General features: G+C 34.7%; 1 protein-coding gene across 1 annotated transcript in view; it reads right to left on the bottom strand.

Annotated features, from left to right (window-relative positions):
- LOC150019284 (glutamate receptor ionotropic, delta-2) overlaps positions 1-21,318 on the bottom strand; it is a 388,160-nt gene that overhangs the window by 135,368 nt on the left and 231,474 nt on the right. The window contains exon 6 of the mRNA XM_090267947.1: positions 12,924-13,090. Coding sequence (XP_090124073.1) covers positions 12,924-13,090 — 167 coding nt within the window. The remainder of the gene's footprint in view (positions 1-12,923; positions 13,091-21,318) is intronic.

The raw sequence follows: 21,318 nt of genomic DNA, 5'->3' as shown, positions 1-21,318 counted from the left end.
AAATGCATGCTGATATGACAGCTGTCACAATACAATGTAACACAATTGTTTCTAATGAAATTAATGACAACGAAGCGCTACTAGAGCCATTATATGGAAAAAGCTAAACAAACTTTTTGGCCAAGCCAATATTATGGAAGATGAGCAAGGAGGAATAAGATAGACTTTGCAATTCTTTCCAAGCTAAAAATTTAGAACATACTTAAAATATCAAGTTACAAACACAAGAAATGATTAACAAAAAAGTAACATATACTGCAGAGAACATGAAAGACACAAACACATGAAGGGTTTAACCAATCTGAATGTGCTAGAGAAGACACACTGAGGGTGGGTTATGAGCTGAAACCCACAGAGTACATGAGTTGAATAGGTTTGGAGAGAAAGGGATAATTGTGTTCCCAGACACAGTGGTCTAAGAGATTCAATTAGTTTAGTGACTGTGGAATGGAAAGGAGAGGAAATAAAAAGGGACATTTGAAAACAAGTTTTTGCCTCAACTTTTTCTTTATCTCCATGCCTTTTTCATTAACTGTGTCTCTGGCTTCATTATGTTAATGGAGAGTTTGCCTAAATCCATATCCATTGTTCCAGCCTCTCTGCTCAAGTTTCCACCTTGCATTGTCATCTGTCTTAGTCTTTACATTTCTTATACGATAGATGCGTCATTCTCTAGTGTCTCAAACTCAACTGCTTTAATGAAAATTAGCCCGTCCCTTTCCAACATCTTTCCACTCCTGGATTCTTTTGTGTGAATGACTTCCTTGTCTCCCAAACAGCAAAGCTAAGGATTTCAAAATCACGTATGGTTTACCTTTCCCCCATCTCTGTAGCTAGTTGATGGTCAACATTATTAGCTTTAAAATATCTTTTCTTTTCCTTCCATTTCCATTGCCTTCACTTTAGTTCAGGTCTTTCACTTTTATTAAGTGATTCACACATCCATTCATTCAACTAATACTTATCAAAGATCTATTATGCGGTAGGCTTTCTTCTAGATGCTTGAAATATATCTAAATAAAGCAGACAAAGATTCCTGTCTTTTTGGAGTTTACATTATAAATACAGCAATGGCTTCCTGACCAGTATCCAGCCTGCTAGTCAATTTCTTTCACTGCATACATTTGTTCTAGATCAATCAAGAGCACACTTCTGCTTATAGCCAGTTTTTACTAAGTTCTTCAATAACTCCCATTTTCTAAGTCCACACACCTTGGCCTGGTACTAAGGGCCCCTATTCTATCTCACCAACCTAATTAAGTATTCCATGCTACTTTGCTGAACATATTCTGGTCGGGGGGGTGGGTAATTTTCTTGGAAAATTTCTGCTGTTACTAAAAAAGACAGAAAATAAGAAATTTGCAAAAGTAAAATGCATGTTGATTAACTCAAAGAATATGAAAGACATCTTGGAAAAGCTATGCTGGCTTTTATTGAAACTACTAGAGAAATCTTGGTTAATAGAAAACAAACAAACGAAAAAAGATTAAAATATCAGAATTAAATTATTACTACTAAAAATATTTAAAACCTTAATAAAACAGAAGGCCTACCACATTTTTGAAGACCAATAATATATAAGACAAAAGCATATTGCATTTCAATCACTTTTATTTACTTCCTTTTTCCTTTTTTTTTTTTTTTTTTTTTTTGAGAGAAAGAGAGAAACATTGATGTGAAAGAGAAACATTGATCAGTTGCTTCCCCTAAGCACCCCGATCAGGGGTCAAACCTGCAACCTAGGTATGTGCCCTAACTAAAAATCACACACAAACTTTCAGTGTATGGGATGATGCTCCAACCAACTGAGTCACCCATCCAGGGCTTCAATCATTTTTAATAGCTACTAATATTATTTCAAACATAAACAGATCCATAAAATGACAGTTGTAGAATGGATTATTTAAAAAAAAGTGAATATATATCTTTCTCTTTTTGAAGTTGGTACTAGAGCAGGGAATGATGTTTAGCGAGACAAAAATAATTGGTGTATTTGTTAGATTTATTTTTCTTGGCTGCATGGACTCATATTTGTTATTCTATATGAAAATATTCTATTATTATCTTAGCTGTAATCCAGTTCTAGAAATAGTAGGTTATATTTCATATCAGTAAGCATTTACATGTGAGTAGACAATTATGATGTTAGTATTTTTGAGCTGATCAAAGAACTATATAATGAGATAGAGAAGAGGTAATTATGGATTCCACAAATTAAAAAGTCATGATGAATGAAAACTTCCATGAAGGAAGAATTATAGTTTTGGTCAAGTACAATCTTAAGCAACTTGTACCAAAAGAAGATAAGACAGACAGAAAATAATTGCAGTGTCTTCCTACAGCTTTCAATTTTCAATGCTTTTATTGTTTACTTCTGACCAGCTGATGCAAGACAGCTTCAATTTCAAATGGTTCTGCTTTCTCATTGTACAGGAGGACTCTGTTAGTATTCTGTTTAAATTTCTGAAAGTTACCTGCTTCACGTAAACTAAAATGCCCATCAGCATTTTAAATATGGGTGCACACTTTTGAAAGGAAATATAGTGTTTGGCAGATGGGTTCAAACCTGTCTTTGCCACTTATTAGCTTTATGACCTTGAGAATTGCTGATCTTTTCTGTGACTTAGTTTCCTTACCTGTAAAATGAGGTTAATTGTAGCATTTACCCTTCAAGGTTATTGTGAAGATTAAATGACTTAAGATACTTATAATAGCACCTGGCCCATGATAAGTCTTCTATGAATGTTAATTATTATTTTAGGTTATAGTATAGTTTCTCTATAAGTTAGGGATAATGCAATTCATAGCACTCTATCATTTGTGCAACTTTGTATCTATAAAGTAACAACAATTGTAAAACATGAATGTTCTAACCATGCTTATGACTCTGTTAAATATATTTATTAATTAATACTCCTGAGTCCTTTATGTAAGATATAAATGTGCTTCTGAAAACATTTATTATACTAGTAAATTTTATGGATAAAAACTGATTTTTTAACCAAAAGTACTGGCAGAAAAGGTAGGGGTGGAACACTGGACTGAAAGCCTGGACTCCCCGGAGTGTGTTCTGACCAAAGGTTAGACTCCGGGCAGGTAACCACACTTCCCTTTTTGGTTTCACATATGTAAATTAGGTAGTCATCTAAATGCATGCCAAAATCTCCTTCATGTCTTATATTCTATGGTTGTTTTTCTTTTTAGCAACATAATTATCATAGAACCATGTGCTTATTTGCATGTTATCATGCTTACAATATTTTAAGGGTCTATAAAAGAGTAGCACATTCTTTGATTATCCTCAATAATATCAAAATCTCCCTTTAAAAACAGATTGACAGCCAGTGAATGCACAAATTAGTGGAACAAAACTCAATGTCTCTCTCTTCCTCCTTTCCCCATTCTCTCTAAAATCAATCAATAAAAATTTAAAAAGTGACTGAATTTTTAAAACAGTAAAAAATGTCTTGGGGCTAAGTCTGGTGAATAAAATGAGTGTTTTGAGTGGAAAAATATGGTGTAACTATAATGAAATTAAACTGTTTTGAGAGAGGCTTATAATAGACTCTGGTGTGTGGGGGTGTGTGTGCATGGGCATGTGACTGTGTGTGCACACACATGTGTGAATATATGTATACTTTCAAGTGTAAAATTATAGTTTTAAATTCTGAAATGTTTGTTAAAAACTCATCTGTTAGTCACACCTAATTTATGCCAATATAATAATTTGGCACTTTGTAAAACAACTGCTTTTTGTATGTAACAATACTTACTGAGATCTAGAAGGAGCAAAAATCTTATTTTTAGGAAAGGCTGATCAGACTTGCTTCTGAGCAGCTTGATCCATCGTTGTGGGCTCATTATCCGGCTAAAATACTGTTTTGCACCTCACACTAGTCATCTCCCCGATCTCTCAGCACTTTTCTTAGAAAAGTCTGATAAAGATGCTTGTTTTTAAAGGATACTCTCATACCTTGTATGAAGTGTTCCCCAAATGCTACGTGATGTAAGTACAAAGAAAACAGAATCTTGTAACACTTCACAATCTACTCCATGGGATTGCACTGTTTTATGGCTGAGTATGTGCTCAGCAGCAGTAATGTTGTTTGCTTCTTGAGAGTTAAAGCTTGTAATTTTCTCAGAATTTAGCTACTGCGGTGCAAGATTAATAAAATTAACCTCAGATCTACAGAGTCATTATAATAAATTTTTTTGAAATGTTTACACACTGGATATATTGTCAACTGTACATATAGTCCCATTTAGATCAAACATGGAAATATAAATTACTTAGGTCCTCTGCTACAATCAGCAGTCAGGGTGATGGGTAAAGCCCACAGGACCTTATTCATAAAAATAGCTCCATGAGGATTCACAAAACAGAAAAAGAACGACTAACAAATAAGCTACCTCATTTTTTTCTTTTATTGAAGTTCCCTGAATTCAAAATTCTAAATTTAAAACAAGTGCTTTAAAAGGGTTGAAAGGGGGTTGTTCTGAAACAAGAGTAGTATGTTCCTTTTAAAAGTTTCCATAGGCTAATCCTTATTTAATATACATACAGGATGGTGCAAAAATAGGTTTACAGCTGTATGGAAAATAATACAATAATTAATAATACAGTTTAAACTCTGTTTCATATTCTCACAGCTGTAAACCTACTTCAGCATCACCCTACAAATTATATAATAAAATAGTTTCCCTTAACACTTTATAGGTTATGATATGTGTTATTATTTTAATAAAAATATATGCATTGATATACATTATTATTTTATTCTACTCTTATTTCTACTAAAGATAAACCTTTAATGTCTCTCTCTTTCATTTTGTTATTCCTCAAACATTTTATTTCTTTGTATAAACATGCCCATCTAAACTACCTTGTTTTCATGCTTTAGAACAGAAAATGTGGATGTGATTAAATCAGCCGGAGTTAGTGGTGTGTGTATATGTATGTGTATATAATAATATATACGTATACATATGCGTATACACACTAACACAGATATATGTATGTATATATAATTAAAAACATAATATTTAGTGATTAAGAGAGAAAACACTACTAGGGATATGTAAATGTGATTTGAACAACCATGAAACAAAAGTCTGTAAGCTGGAAGATTGTTTAAAATAAATATTATCATGTTGCTATTTTTTAATAATCATTGCTTTCCTAGAAATTATTTTCCAGTTGGTTTTACCTGGAGGTAAAATTGCGCTGATGCAAAAGTTATAGTAGATGAGTAAGAAGAAAAAATAATAAGAGTTGGACAAAGAAAGAAGCAGACTATTTGTGATCATTTGAATCTGACATCCTTTCCCATTAGGTGCCTGGATTGTAGGCACACCTCTGATTTCCACCAAGCCCTGTCTAAGCCCTCTCCGGACTGTACCTTTTCCCCAATCTTTTCTCTCATTTGTATTGATAATATTCTCACTGCTTCGCACATGGAATACTACAATCACCTTGTAAATGCCTTCCTCAGTTACGCTCTCTCTCTGTCTAACCCAACACTTTGGACTCCTAAAATGCAGCTCTGTCCAGATATTCTTCTCAGAGCCCCACAAAGCTGCTGTGGAGTCCTGAGTGAGGACATGAGCTCCAACCTGGTTTTGAGGACTTGCTTCACTTGCCACAGTGTGTGACTTTGATAATGCACTTAACTCTGGGTCTCAGTTTATCATGTAATGGCAAACATTATATAAGACATATCAAGTATTTAGCCAAAAGGTGCTTAATAAATAGCAGCAATCATTATTCTGATACACCTTCAATTTTAGCTTCTCTACCTATATCCTCCTGTCAATAATCCCTCCAGTCAAGTTGTTCCTTTTTACTGTCCTTTCAAACACACGATGATTGTTTTCTTTGATTTCCTCATGTTGACTGATTTTGGTGTGGTTAACTGGGTGATCAATGGAGGTTGATGTTTTTCTCTTCCTGAAAAGGGAACAAAGTGCTTGAAAAGTATCCCATTCTGGTTGGGGAATAAAAAAGATTACTGCTCTTTGCTTCCAAGTTAAAAGAATATTTTCTACCTTTCTTGTGGGAATGAAAGTATAAAACTTCTTATAGAAGGGAGTTGGAAAGAAAGGTAGATGTGTGATGCATTTGTTTTCTTATCAGTTTTTATCACTGACTGCATGGAAAATTGAAGAAACCAAGAAATAAGAAATTATTATGAAAGAAAATAGAAGACTTTTTAAATATCAAGCAAGCACAAATATAGGCAGTTAATTTATTTGAGTAAAAGTGGATATAATGACCTTTGACCAAAAAGTTAGGTAGATCTTTTATTCCCTCATCAAATATTTACTGAATGCTTATTCTATGCTACCATGAATGTAGGCACTGGAGATATACACACATAAGCCTGGACTCAAGGGGATAATAAACATGAAGCAATACCCAAGAGGTAGATTATAAGAAGTACTAAAATAGGGGAAGATAAACAGATCTAATGTTGCTTGCTTAATCTAAGTAAAAATACAAAGTAAAAAACTAGATATTCTAATTGTTAACAGTACAAAGGGAAAAATAAACTATATCCAAGGAGTTTGAAATTAATTAAACAAAAGTAGCCATTTTTGGCTACTTTTCAATAATAAAACATATCAAAAATTAAGGATTGTGATTAATTCTACTCTGTGCCAGAGACTGAAAGAGACAGGAGACAGAGAGAGAGGTAATCCCTTTGAAACATAGCTTGTCAATTTTTGGAGCCAGACTAGATTTGAATCCCAGCTCTAATACTCAATAGCTTTGTGAAGTTGGGCAAATTATGTTTCAGTTTCTACATCTACAAAATGTGGGTGATAATAGTACTTATAGTACATTTACATATCTAGCACACAGAAATAATTATATAGCATGTTTGATATTATTATTATATGCTTTTAAAAGAAAGAGAAAGGTAGAGAGAGTACATGATGGCTAGAAAACTGAATATGAAATTAGAAATCTTGAAATTTTTCCTTTTTTTGTGTGTGTGTGGTTCAGAGCAAGTAATTTACCCCTTTGGACTAGTTTCATACCTGATAAAAAGAGAACTATGTTCATTCCATTTCTAAAAGTTCTAAAATTCTATGATTAGGTTGATATATTGCTTATGCATCTGTGCCACTCTCATGAATCCAACAAAATCATTCTCTGTGAGGTTTGAAATATGTCCTAGGTGGTTCTGTTCCCAAAGGTCAGGGATAAAAGCCAGTGACAAAAAAAGCACTCTTTTATCAATATAGTATAAAATTAGATCTCTGAATTGATTATTTCTTGACACCCATTAAAATCTGATAACAAAGGTGAGCTCATACTAAAAGCTCAATTAATATTTTTTTGTCACCTTTTTAGCCTTATGAATAGTTAAGATTACAAGATCAAAACTAGAGTCAATTTTATCAATAGCATAATATTACTGTGAATAATTTAGTTATCTTTTATTATTAACTGTATTTAATGAAACAACTTTTGACTAAATAATATTTTTATACTAAGAAATATTATAAAACAAGGGCTACACAAAACATTTGATGAACTGGGGTAAAACCTGTACTTGGGAAACTATAAGAAACTGAAAAAAGAAATGGAAGAAAACAGAAATAAATGAAGGGATACACTGTGATCATAAATAGGAAGACTTAGCATTGTTAAAATGTCTATACTACCCAAAGCAACTTGTAGATTCAATGCAATGCCTATCAAAATACCAGTGTCATTTTTCGTATAAGTAGCACAAATAATATTAAAATTTATATGGAACCACAGAAAATCCCAAATAGCCACAACAATCTTGAGAAAGAACAAAGTTGGTGGTGTCATATCACCTGGTGTCAAAATATACTACAATATTATAGTAATTAAAACATTATGGAACTGGCATAAAAACAGACTAATATATCAAAGGAACAGAAGAGACAGACCAAGAGGAATAAACCCACACCTATAAGGTCATCTAATGTACAACCAAAGAGGTAGGAATATAAAATGGGATAAAGACAGACTTTTCAATAAAAGGTGTTGGGAAAACTTGACAAGTACATGCAAAAAATAATATTAGACCACATTCTTGTACCATACACAAGAATAAACTCAAAATGGATTAGAGATTTAGATGTAAAACCTGAAACTTTAAAAACTTTAGAAGAAAAAACATAGGCAATAAACTCTTTGACATTGGTTTTAGTAATATTTTTCTTGGATATGTCTCTTACGGCAAAGACAATGAAATAAAAAATGAACAAATGGAATGACTATGCTTAACAAAAAAGCACTTGCACAGCAAAGGGAACCATCTACAAAACAAAAGGGCAACCTACCGAATAGGAGAAGATATGTGAAAATGACATATCTGATAAGGGATGAATGTTCAAAATATATAAATAACTCACACAGCTAAACACCAAATAAACAAATAATCTGATTAAAAGATGAGCAGAGGACATAAATGGATACTTCTCCAAAGAGAGCATACAGGTGGTCAACAGACACACGAGAATATACTCAGCATCCCTAGTCATTAGGGAAATGTGAATCAAAATCACATTGAGATATTACTACACACCTGTCAGAAGGGCTATCATTAATAAACCTACAAACAAAAGTGTTGGTGAGGATGCAGAGAAAAGAGAAACTTCATACTCTGTTGAATTATAAATTGGTGCAACTACTGTGGAAAACATTATGGAAGTTCCTCAAAAAATTAAAAAGATAAAACAATCACATGAGCTAGCAATTCCACCTCTAGGTATCTACCCAAAGAAATCTAAAGTAGTAATTCCAAAAGATATATGTACTCCTATGTTCATTGTAGCATTATTTATAATAGCTAAGATATTGAAGCAACCTAAATGTCCACTGATAGACTAAAGAAGATATGATACATACAATGGAATATTACTCAGTCATAAAAATAAATGACATCTTACCATTTGCGACGACATGGATAGACCTAGAGGCTACTATTATAAGTGAAAAAGAGAAAGACAAATACTATAGAATTTAACTTACATGTAGAATCTAAAAAACAAAATAAATGAACACAAATCAGAAATAAACAGATATGGAGTGCAAATCGATAGGGTTTTGGAAGAATGGGATTAAGAAGTACAAATTGCCATTTATAAAAATAGTCACAGGGATGTAAAGTGCAGCACGGGGAATGCAGTCAATAACATTGTAACACCTATGTATGGTGGCAGGCGGGTACTAGACTTACAGTGGTGAAAACTTCCTAAGGTATATAATTGTCCAATCACTATGTTACACACATGAAATTAATATAATATTGTATGTTAACTGCAACTGAGAAATAAATTTTAAAAAGACATGTGATGAACAAGTAGAGAATTTCAAACATTATTCACCACACTGGTGCTCTGACCCATCTAATGAAATATATAACTACCTCAACTTCTGACGCCAAGTTACCTAGTATTTTACAGACCAAGGAAACAAAACTTCTATCCAAATCTGTGGTTATATATATTACAGTACTTTCTTGTCCTTTAAAGTTATTCTGTGTGTGTACATTTAGATACAACTGTACAAATAAGTATCACTATAGCCTATGTCTCCAATGTGTAACCTAATGTTTGCCAAAGCTCAGGACCATCAACTCAGTGTATATAGTTGTAGTATAATAGTTGTGCACTAATATGCAAGTGTGTAAGAAACAAGTGTACAGCATTTCATATGATTGCTCTGAAGTATCATTAAAATATATAAGCATATAAAATACTGAGCAGAGAGCAGATAATAAATGTAGTTACTATATAATATTTATTTTAAATATTGTTATTAATATTAAATTACTTTGAAATCTTATAGGTAGTAGTCACCTGAGAAATAAATAACATTTATTTATTAAAAATTACTCTGAATATTGTCATTTTCATTAAAACTAATTACAACAGCAATCAGTAATTTGGTCTAATTGATGGCCCAGGACAAGCTGGTGTATCATAGCTGTTCTTAGTAATTTCTAAAGTGTGCTACAATGGTTAAATTTGATGGTCTTTATAATTTTTAATATCAGTTACTAAAAAAGAGATCTCTTTCTCTAATGGCTATAGCAAAAGGTAATAAAGGCAAATATTTTCTGAATTCAGGAAGAGATTGTGGGTGACAGATTAATGTGGTATATGTATGTAAAGAGATGAGTTGGCACACCCACAATTGCCAGATATGTTTCTTTTCTGGCTCTCTTCTTCTAGATGTACAGGGAAGGAAGGTATAGTGTCATTATTAAGAACCACTACAGAAAGAGACAATTTAAGTTGTCAATATCCATAAATGCAAATCAAACAAAGGGAGAATAATGCTCGATGATTAATAATTTTCAGCAGTTCCCTGGAGTATACATTTGCTCTGAATGAATATCTGTGTTAGGTAAAACAACACAGGGATAATGATAAATGGAACATGTGATGTGATTTATTAAATATTTCTTTAATTGCTATTATGTTTGTGTATTTATTTTATTTTATTTTTATTTTTTATTTTTGGCGTATAAGACTCAGAAATTGGGTCTGAAAACAAACTATATTTGTAGTGAAGAAAAGACCATCAAGGAATTTTTTCTTTTTCTCAATTATCTGGTTTATATTAAGATCCATTAAACTCTTTGGTGGGCTTCCACTGTAAAATCTTGGTATCTCTTTCATTCTGTTTTGCTTTCCATCCTCAGTTCTAAATTCATAAAAACAATGGTGTGCCTCTTCGCTTAGAAGCATTTCTTCTATTAGTTCCTTCTTTTTCCCAGTCTAGACCAGGTCTTTTTTATCTTATGCCATCTTGTTTGTTCTAGTTTTTGCTTATTTGAATCCATCATTCTTATCAAAATGACATTAACCTTCCCTTAAATATCATCTTTACCAATTCACTCCTGGGCTTCAGAACTAGACAATAGTTTCTTGTAGCTGCTTGCAACCTACCATATGAATTCTAAAGTTCAAATTTCCTTTCAAATTAACTTGATGTCCTTATTGATCCCCAACACATTCTGCTCTCTTCTACTTCTGTTGATTTCATTGTTTTTCCACAAATTATCTTTTGTTTTCAGTTTACCCTAAGTATTCTCTGCTAAGCCCATCAAGGTCAAGTTCCAGGCTCACCTCCTTGGAAAACTTTCATTCATGCTTCCTTTGACTAATCTTTATTCTGCATGGTATTCATATTTTTTAATACCTCAACTAAATTTAACACAACATAAATAAGCACTACAGTATATAAGTAAATGCCATCATAAATAACCAATGTCAATATAAATAACCAATACTGTACATAAGTAAGTGTCATTGTTCTATATGCATGGGTCTTATATTTTCAACGTGGCTGTCCATGCCTAGCAGGTAGATTCTCCATGACATATTGATTTTCCAGTTTGTTCCCATTAGAATCTAGTCATCAGTAAAGGTACTTGGATTGATTAACCATTATCTATACCTTGATATTTTATTTCCCACTTTATGCATATTTCATTTTTATGCTATACTTAGAATTTTTAAGAACCAGAGGGGACCACTAATAGATTGTCCTTATTGTTCATAATTATTTATTTCCATCCTCCCTTTATGGGGAGTACACGTGCCTACCCCCTTGACTGGGGCTTGGCCTTGAGTCTCTTTAGTTAGTGGTTTGTTGGCAAATGTGACATATACCACATCTATGCAAGAGGCACAAAGGATACTGCGGGTTGATATCAACCTCTTTACAAGGGCTCTTTGCAATGAAAGCAGCTTGTCCCAGATAGGGTTGCTTCTTCAGCCTGGGCCCTGGAATAAGAAGCTACATAAACGACCTGCAGCTTACCCACTACTTGGAGTAGCAAGTCACAGCTCCTATGTTTCATGACTGAGAAATAACTTCTTCAAAATCACTGATACTCTGGGGTTCTTTGCTACACAGAGAAGCTGACTAACATAGAACCTTAGGGTTCATCCAACTTCCTATATTGCAGACAAGGGGAGAGGCCTGCATTTTTAGTTAGCTAATGGAAGAGTAATGACATATTTTTATTTTTTAAACACAGAATACATGTTTTTTGTTATCCTATAATTTAGAAAAATACAACTTAAATAGTTTAAAGTCTGTTGCATTAATACTATCTGGAACTGCCCTCTTGGTTTGGCACTAGCTTTTAGAAAATACGTAGTAGACTACTAGAAAATAAACAAAGTGTATGTGTCAAATGGAAAATACTTCTACCTGAAAGATACTGTTCTCTCTTAGGTCCAAACTTGTTTTGTAGCAGATAGAATGGAATGCAGTGATCTTCTGAATTCATTTCAGGCCCAAGAATTTCATATATATTGTTAATATTATATATACATTTCAAAATCTTTATTAAAAAACACAATAGAAAATTCTGATTTGAAGATAAGTATAATTTGTTTCTTTCTAAACTGTATTCTTAATTGTATGAAGAAGTCTCTTATGCATTGTGATACAAAGTGATGGATTACAATAGTCTTAACCTTTTCCTTTCCAAAATTCAGGTGGAAATATACCTGTCATTATGAGTTTCAGTACATTAGCACTTAACTTGGTCCTGATGTTTATGTTATTATACAATGTTTTGATAAATAAATTAATTTTGTTAACTATGACACTTAGTCTTTAAAAATTCAGAGACTAAATTGCTCGATTAAATTCTAGAGAAATTATTAACACATTACTTTCTTTTGTACATTAACTTTTTGAGAGTACGTGCAATGATGTTTTCCCCTTTTTATGGGAAAAATGATAATACTTCAGCACATGTTTTAGGAAATGAATGTCATATAACTATTTTTTGTTGTCATTTATTATGCTTTCTCAAACAAAGAAAACAAAATATAATAAACTAAATAAGATAACCAAGTGGATTTTCTTTCTCTATATTTCCTCCATTTTTATTTGGACCTCACACAAATCTTACCTTTGTGAAAAAACATCCCGGTAAGGACTGCCATGTTGCAAAGCAATTCCATATCCCCGATCAGCAACATTATTCCCAATGGTGTAAAAGGAGCAGTCTTGGTCATTGATAGCCACATATTCCAATACAGCTGCATCCCATACAAAAGCATAATTGCCATATTTTACCTGAAAAAATATGGAGAACAAAAAAAGAAAATAGGAATTAAGGTAGAAATATTAAGTTATAGAGAGAGGATAAAAAATTGTGTTAGTATATATTTAATGGTGCAAAAATAATAGGGCCTATATTTTCTAAGCACCTATTCTGAATGAGAATTTACCTTTTGGTTAATTTATAGCTCTGTTCTCTTGGACACTTGATAAACTTAGAATGTTAACTATGTTTCCAGGCAATACTGCTTATAGTAAAATGACCCCTGTACAGTAAATGTCACTTGGACTGGGAGAACAATAAACACATGAAAGAAGCCATGTTTTTGAGCTTCTTTATACACGGTGGTTCTTGTACTTGGGCCTGTTTATAATATCTTTCAGTGATTATCTTTTTGTCTTTCAGAAGTCACTCATTCTCAGTTGCAAATTTGTTAAAAATAAAAATCAATCTTAATAAAGTTTATTTATAAAATTATTATATAAAACTCAATGAATTAATTAAATAAACAGAATGGAAAAATAAAATAAATGTAAATATAGTTTAAGTGATGTCAGCGAGATAGGGAATTAGGAGATCCCCAAATTTGTTCCCCTACAAAAAACAACAATTTTACAGCAGTCCATGAATAAAGGTGTCATTATGAGTCTTGGTATACAGGTTGTGAAACCCTGGCGGAGTACAAGACTGAGAAAAACTACTTTGAGAAGGTAGGACCATATCCCAATGGCTGAATGAACAATTGTGGTTCTAATGCATTCCTAGAAGCAACCCTGTCTCTATATGCAGTTGGCTCCAGGCCTGAAAAGGTACAAGGCAAGGATACCCTGGCACCACTTATATGTAAAATAGTCCTGGAAGTGCTAGCCAGAGCAATTAGATTTTTAAAAAAGCTGAAGATCCAAATAGAAAAGAAAGAAATGGAACCATCTCTATTTACAGATGGCACAATTATGTATGTAGAAAATTCTAGACTTCTGGTCAAGATGGCAGCATAGGTCAACCAAGCTCACCTCCTCACACAACCGTATCAAAATTACAACTAAACTATACGACCATCACTGAGAACCATCAGAAATTGAGTGGCCAAAATTAAAGAACAGATAAAAACTCCAGAAAAAGAACTAAACAAAATGGAGATGATCAAATACAGAGTTCAAAACACTGGTTATAAAAATGCTCAGGGGGGTGTTCGCAGTCGCTGTCGCTCTCTAATGCCAGCACCTCCTTCAGCTCACAGAGCTCCAGCCAAAGGAAAAGGGGGGTAACTAAAGAGGTCTCTCTACCATGGCTCATACAAAGCAGACTGCCCGCAAATCCACCGGTGGTAAAGCACCGAGGAAGCAACTGGCTACCAAAGCCGCTCGCAAGAGTGCGCCCTCTATTGGAGGGGTGAAGAAGCCTCATCATTACAGGCCTGGTACTGTGGCATTTCATGAAATTAGATGTTATCAGAAGTTCACTGAACTTCTGATTCGCTAACTTCCCTTCCAGCGTCTGGTGCGAGAAATTGCTCAGGACTTCAAAACAGATCTGCTCTTCCAGAGTGCAGCTATTGGTGCTTTGCAGGAGGCAAGTGAAGCCTATCTGGTTGGCGTTTTTGAAGACATCAACCTGTATGCTATCCATGCCAAACGTGTAACAATTATGCCAAAAGACATCCCGCTAGCACACCGCACACGTGGAGAACGTGCTTAAGAGTCCACTATGATGGGAAACATTTCATTCTTTATAAAAAAAAAAATTCTCTTCTTCCTGTTATTGGTAGTTCTGAACGTTAGATATTTTTTTTCCATGGGGTCAAAAGGTACCTAAGTATATGACTGCAAGTGGAAAATAGGGGACAGAAATCAGGTATTGGCAGTTTTTCCATTTTCATTTGTGTGTGAATTTTTAAAATATATATGTGGGGACATAAAGCATTAATGCAAGTCAAGATGTTTCAGTGAACAAGTTTCAGCAGTTCAACTTTATAACAATATAAATAAACCTGTTAAATTTTTCTGGACAATGCCAACATTTGGATTTTTTTAAAACAAGTAAATTTCTTATTGATGGCTACTAAATGGTGTTTGTAGCATTTTTATCATACAGTAGATTCCATCCATTTGCTATACTTTTCTGAGTTGTCCTACATGCAAGTACATGTTTTTAATGTTGTCTGTCTTCTGTGCTGTTCCTGTAAGTTTGCTATTAGTGAGGACCTCAACAGCATAAGAAAGATCCAGTGATAAACAAAGGGTAAACTAATTGAAATAAAGAACATTTTATAGGGAAACAACAGTAGAGTGGATGAAGTCAAAAATCACATTAATGACTTAGAATATAAGGAAGTAAAAAACAACCAACCAGAAAAATGAGAAGAAAAAAGAATCCAAAAAGCATGAGGATGGTGTAAGCGGCCTCTGAGACAATTTCAAGCAGCCCAACATTAGCATCATAGGGGTTCTAGAAGGAGAAGAGAAAGGGCAAGAAATTGGAAATTTATTTGAAAAAAAAATAATAAAAGAAAACTTCCCTAATTTGGTGAAGGAAATATACATGCAAGTCCAGAAAGTACAGAGTCCCAAACAAGATGGATGTAAAGAGGCCCACTCCAAGACACATCATAATTAAGATGCCAAAGGTTAAAGATAAAGAGAGGATCTTAAAAGCAGCAAGAGAAAAGTGAATAGTTACCTACAGGGGAGTTCTCATAATACTGTCAGATGATTTCTCAAAAGAAACTTTGCAGGCTAGCAGGGTTTGGTAAGGAATATTCAAAGTCATGAAAAGCAGGGACCTGCAACCAAGATTGCTCTACTCAACAAAGCTCTCATTTAGAATGAAAGGGTAGATAAAGAGCTTCCCAGACAAGAACAAACTAAAGGAGCTTATCATCACCAAACCATTATTATATGAAATGTTAAAGGATCTTATTTAAGAAAAGGAAGAAGATCAAAACTATGAACAATAAAATGGCAATAAATACATATCAATCAACAACTAAATCCTAAAAACAAACTAAGCAACCAAGAAAAAGAGAGACAGAATTATGGATATGAGAGCTTTTTTATGGTTGCCAGATGGGAGGGTGGTGTCAGAGAATGGGTGAAGAGGTGAGGGGATTAAGCAGTAAAATAGATAGTTACAGAATAGCCATCAGGATATAAAGTACAGTATAGGAAATGGAGTTGCCAAAGAACTTACACACATGATCTATGGACAGGAACAATAGAGTGGAGATGGCCTGAAGGAGTGGGGAGTGCTGGGTGGAGAAGGGAAAAGGGGGAAAAATGGGACAACTGTAATAGCATAATCAATAAAATATAATTAAAAAATTAAAAAAGAAAATTCTTAAGATTAAACAAAAAAGTTAAAATTAATAAGCATATTCTGTAAATTTGCATGACACAAATTCATTATACAATAATCAATAGCACATATATATAGAATGAACTATACAAAAATTTAATTTTTTAAAATCCCATTTACTATAGCAACAAAAAGAATAATATACTTGGAAGAAACTGAACCAAAGAGGTAAGAGATTTGTATCCTGCAATTTACCAAATAGTTATGAAGGAAATGAAGAAGACAAGTAAATTGAAAGACATTCTCTATTCATGGCTTGGAACAGATTCAATGCCATGTCTATTAGAATTCCAATGGCATGTTTTACAGAAGTAGAAAAAAAATTCTAAAATTCATAAATGACCACAAAAAGCCCAAAACAGCCAAAGCAATCCCAAGCAAGAACAAGCATCATGCTGCCTGATTTCAAAATATGTTACAAAACTACAATAATCAAAACAGTATAGCACTGGCATAAAAACAGACATAGAGATCAATGGACCAAAATAGGGATCCCAGAAATAGACCCACACTTTAATGTTCAAATAATGTGCCAAGAACACACCATGGGAAAAGAAATGCTTCTTCAATAAATGGTGCTGAGATAACTGGATATCTATATGTAGAAAAATAAAATTGAACCCATATTTCACATCATATAAAGAAATCAACTCAAAATAGATTAAGAACTTAAACATAGGACTTGAAACCATAGAACTCCTGAAAAAAAGACCTAGAAAAAATGTCTTGACATTGGTTTGGACAGTGATTGTTGAATATGACACAACTAAAAACACAAGCAACAAAAGCAAAAATAAGCCAACGAGATTGCATCAAGTTACAAAGCTTCCGCATAGCAAGTGAAATTCTCAATAGAGTAAAAAGGCAAGCTATGGAATGGGGAAAATACTGTAAACTCTGTATCTGATAAGGTTAATATCCAAATATATGAGGAACTCCTACAACTCAGTAACAACAACAACAACAAAAACCCCAAATGACTGGATTATAAATGGGAAAAAGACATTATTTCTTAAAGAAGACATACAAAAGATAAAAGATATACAGAAAGATACTCAACATCACTAATCATCATGGAAAGAAATGCAAATGAAACTACAAACTACAATGAAATTTTATCTCATATCTGTCAGGATTGTGGCTGTTATCAAAAATACATGGGCATTGGTGAAAATGTGGAGAAAAGGGAACACTTGCACATTTTTGGAGGGAATGTAAATTGGTGCAGCTGTTAGGGAGGTTTATCAAAAAGTTAAAAATAAAACTACCATATTATCCAAGAAACCCAGTCCTAGGGATATACCCAAAGGAAATGAAAACAGTACCTTCTATCTTCATCATAACATTATTCACAAGAACCAAGGTAAAAAAAACATCTTAAATGACTACTAATGAATGGATGAATTAAGAAAATATATAATGGAATATATTCATCCTTACAAAAGAAGAAATTTTGTCATTTGCAACATAATGGATGAACCTGGAGGGCATTATGCCAAGTGAAATAAGCTAGACAAAGAAAGACAAACACTACATGATCTCATTTATATGTGGAACCTAAAATAGTTGAACTCATAGAAGCACAGAGCAGAATGGTGGTTTCCAGAGGTTGGGGGAAATGGAGAGATATTGGTCAAAATACAAAGTTTCAGTTAGGCAAGATGAATAGATTATGAAGATTTAATGTAGAGCATGGTGAGTAGAGTTAACAATACTGAATTGTACATTTGAAATTAGCTAAGAAGGTAGATCTTAAGTAGTTTAATGACAAAAAGTGGTAACTGTGTGAAGTGATAGATATGTTAATTAGCTTCATTGTGGTGATCATTTCACAATGTGTATGCATATCAAAACATCAAGTTGTACACCTAAATATGTAGACAACATTTTGGCAATTTATCCCAATAAAGCTAAAAAATACAGATAGAAACTGGAAAAGAAATAAAATATTCAGAAATAGATTTTTAAAATATTATGAATGATTCTATAGGAATAAATCTAAAATATCAGTAACTCTGATAATTTCCTGGGGAAAAAGTTACCAAATTTTCTCAAGAAGTAGTAAATTCTGCAGTACAGAGAAAGAGCTAAAATAACCTTGATCACCAAACTATGAGAAACACCCAGAAATCTCAGACTTGTTCTTCCAAAAGTATCAGTAAATAGATTTTAATGATATATTACAAGAATAATACAGCATTATTAAACAGAAAAGAGCAACATTGGTTCAGTACTCTGGAGGTTGTTGGAATGATATATCTTATTAATGAGGCTTTATAAAATTTTAAATGGTCTTTCAACAGACACCAAGAAGACCTTTGAAAAAATTGAAAAGCAACTTCTGGCCAAGATGGAGGCACAGATAGGCATGCTGTGTCTCCCTCTCCAACTAAGAAGGAATACAACTACCTCAAAACTAGAAACAACCAGAAGTTCCAGAAACTCAAACTACATGGAAGTCCAGAAAACAAAGATATAAAGAAGAAATACTCATACAGACAGGTAGGAGGGGCGGAGCCAGGGCAGAGAGGACTTGGTGTGGTGGTGGCAACAGCAGCAACAGCAGCAGGCTGGTGGAAAGTGCAGTTACACATTTTAAAAAGTCAGGAGGGACACCTGGGGACTGTTCCCAGCCCCTCACTAGATCTTGCAATTCACTCTCCCAGCCCTGGAGAAAATCAAGCCTCATTACTTTTGACTGTGCAAACCAGTGGCGGTTGGGACAGAGGCAGAAACTGCTGGTCTCTCAGCAGAGTCTGCTTGTTTAGAGGGCCCCCAGGGACCTAGAACATCTGCAGACCCACCCACTCTGGGAATGATGGCCATGGCAGCAGCTAGAGGGGCGCCAGTCCGGTGCAGAAGTGGAGAAGTGCCTGGAAAATGGGCGAGTGCTGGGCAAGCGGCATTGTTCCTTCTCAGACCCCTCCCCTGCATACAGGGCCACAACGTGGTGAAACAGGTCGCCCTGTACTGACGAATCCCTAAGGCTCTACCCCTTACAATGTAACAGAAGCGGCAGCTCTACCTGGGACACCAAAGGAAACAAACACAGGAGACTTCTGGCCTAGACTGACATGCTTTCTTTCCCTCCACAACTAAGAAGGAATATAACTACGGCAAAACCAGAAATAACAAGAAGTTCCAGAAAATAAATGGAAGTCCAACATATGAAGTTATAAAGAAGTGGTGCTTATCCAGACAGGTAGGAGGGGTGAAGCAGAGAAGGAGAGTTCAAGCTGTGCTGTCTGTGGCAGCAGCAGCGATGAAGGCAGGACAGCGGTAAGCACAGACACCCGTAATTAGGGGGAGGCCAGAAGCACCTGGGGAGCACGCCTGGCTGCAGACCAGACCAGTCATCTTGTGATTCCAAAGTTGGGGAAGGCAGACCTCTATTGCTTTGGACTGTGAGGCCCAGAGCGGGTGAAGACAGAGGAGGAGGCTCCTGGTCCCTCAGTGGAGAGTGAATAGCAGGAAACCATCTTAGACCCCCCACCCCTGAAGAAAATGCCATAGCGTGGTGGGACGGGTCACCTGGCTGTGACGAGTGCACAGGGCTCTGCCCCCTATAGCATAAGAGGTGTGACAGCCCTGCCCAGGAAGCAAAGGTAAACACAAAATGGTCAGGATGCCACAGATCATGATAGAGATCCCGGTGACACAGCTGACCAGACAGCAAATAACTAATCTAATGAAGCAGCAGATAAAAAATCTTTCTGAGGCACAGTTCAAAGCTTTGCTTATAAAAGCACTTACAGACCTAACAGCAGATCTGAAATAAGATAGGGAAGGAATGAAGGCTAGTCCTTCTGAAATGAACAAAAACACAGATAAAACTAGTGGTGAGGAAAAGAAAACTAGGGACTAAATCAACAAATCAGAACATAGGAAAGGAACAAACAGTCAACCAGTAGAGAAAGAGGAAATAAAAAGTGAGGAAAATGAGGAGAGGTTCAGAAACTTATCGGACAGCTATAAGCCAGCCAACATCTGAATCATAGGGCTGCCAGAAGGTGAAGAAAAAGAACTAGAAATTGAAAAATTATGTGAAAAAATAATGAAGCAGAACTTCCCTAACTTGGGGAAGGCAATAGACTTACAGGTCCAGGAAGCACAGAGAGTTCCAAGAAAACTGGACCCAGGGAGAACCACGCCAAGACACATTATAATCAAAATGTCAAAAATTAAGGATATAGAGAGAATCTTAAAAGCAGCAAGAGAGAAGAAGAGAATTACATACAAAGGGGTCCCAATAAGACTCTCAGCTGATTTCTCAAAAGAAACTCTGCAGTCAAGAAGAGACTGGCAAGAAATGTTCAAAGTAATGAAAAGCAAAAATCTACAACCATGATGACTCTATCCAGTGATGCTGTCATTCAGAATAGAAGGGCAGAGAAAGTGCTTCCAGGACAAAGTAAAACTGAAGATGAGATCCAAACCACTGTTAAATGAAATGTTAAAGGGACTTGTTTAGGAAAAGGAGGATCAAAACTATGAACATTAAAATGAAAACTGTATCACAACAACTAACAACAGAAGCTAGGGAATTGAAACAAAGGCAGACTAAGTAGGCAATGAGAGTGGGAAAATAATTATAGGTATGGGGAACATTTTGGGGGGAGGTCAGCAGGGAGAGGGGAAGGGGGAAAGGGAGGGAGATGGTACAAGAATTAAGAAGCATAGTAGGAGGGAGTGGAGTAGATAGGAAGATGTTGAGAAGAATTATATGCACAACCAATGGACATGGACTAAGGGGGGGACAACTTGAGAGAGGGGTGGTCACTGGGTGGAGGGGAACAAAGGGAAAAGAAATTGAGAGAACTATTATAGCATAAACAATAAAGCATATTAAAAAAATTAAAAAGCATTATCTATCTGCCCACCTAGCAAA

The sequence above is a fragment of the Furipterus horrens genome, unplaced genomic scaffold (genome assembly GCF_987537825.1).
Source record: "Furipterus horrens unplaced genomic scaffold, mFurHor1.1.pri manual_scaffold_2, whole genome shotgun sequence".
In the NCBI taxonomy this organism is placed as follows: domain Eukaryota; kingdom Metazoa; phylum Chordata; class Mammalia; order Chiroptera; family Furipteridae; genus Furipterus; species Furipterus horrens.
Note: the sequence above shows the minus strand (reverse complement) of the source record. Positions and strands in the feature narration are given on the sequence as shown.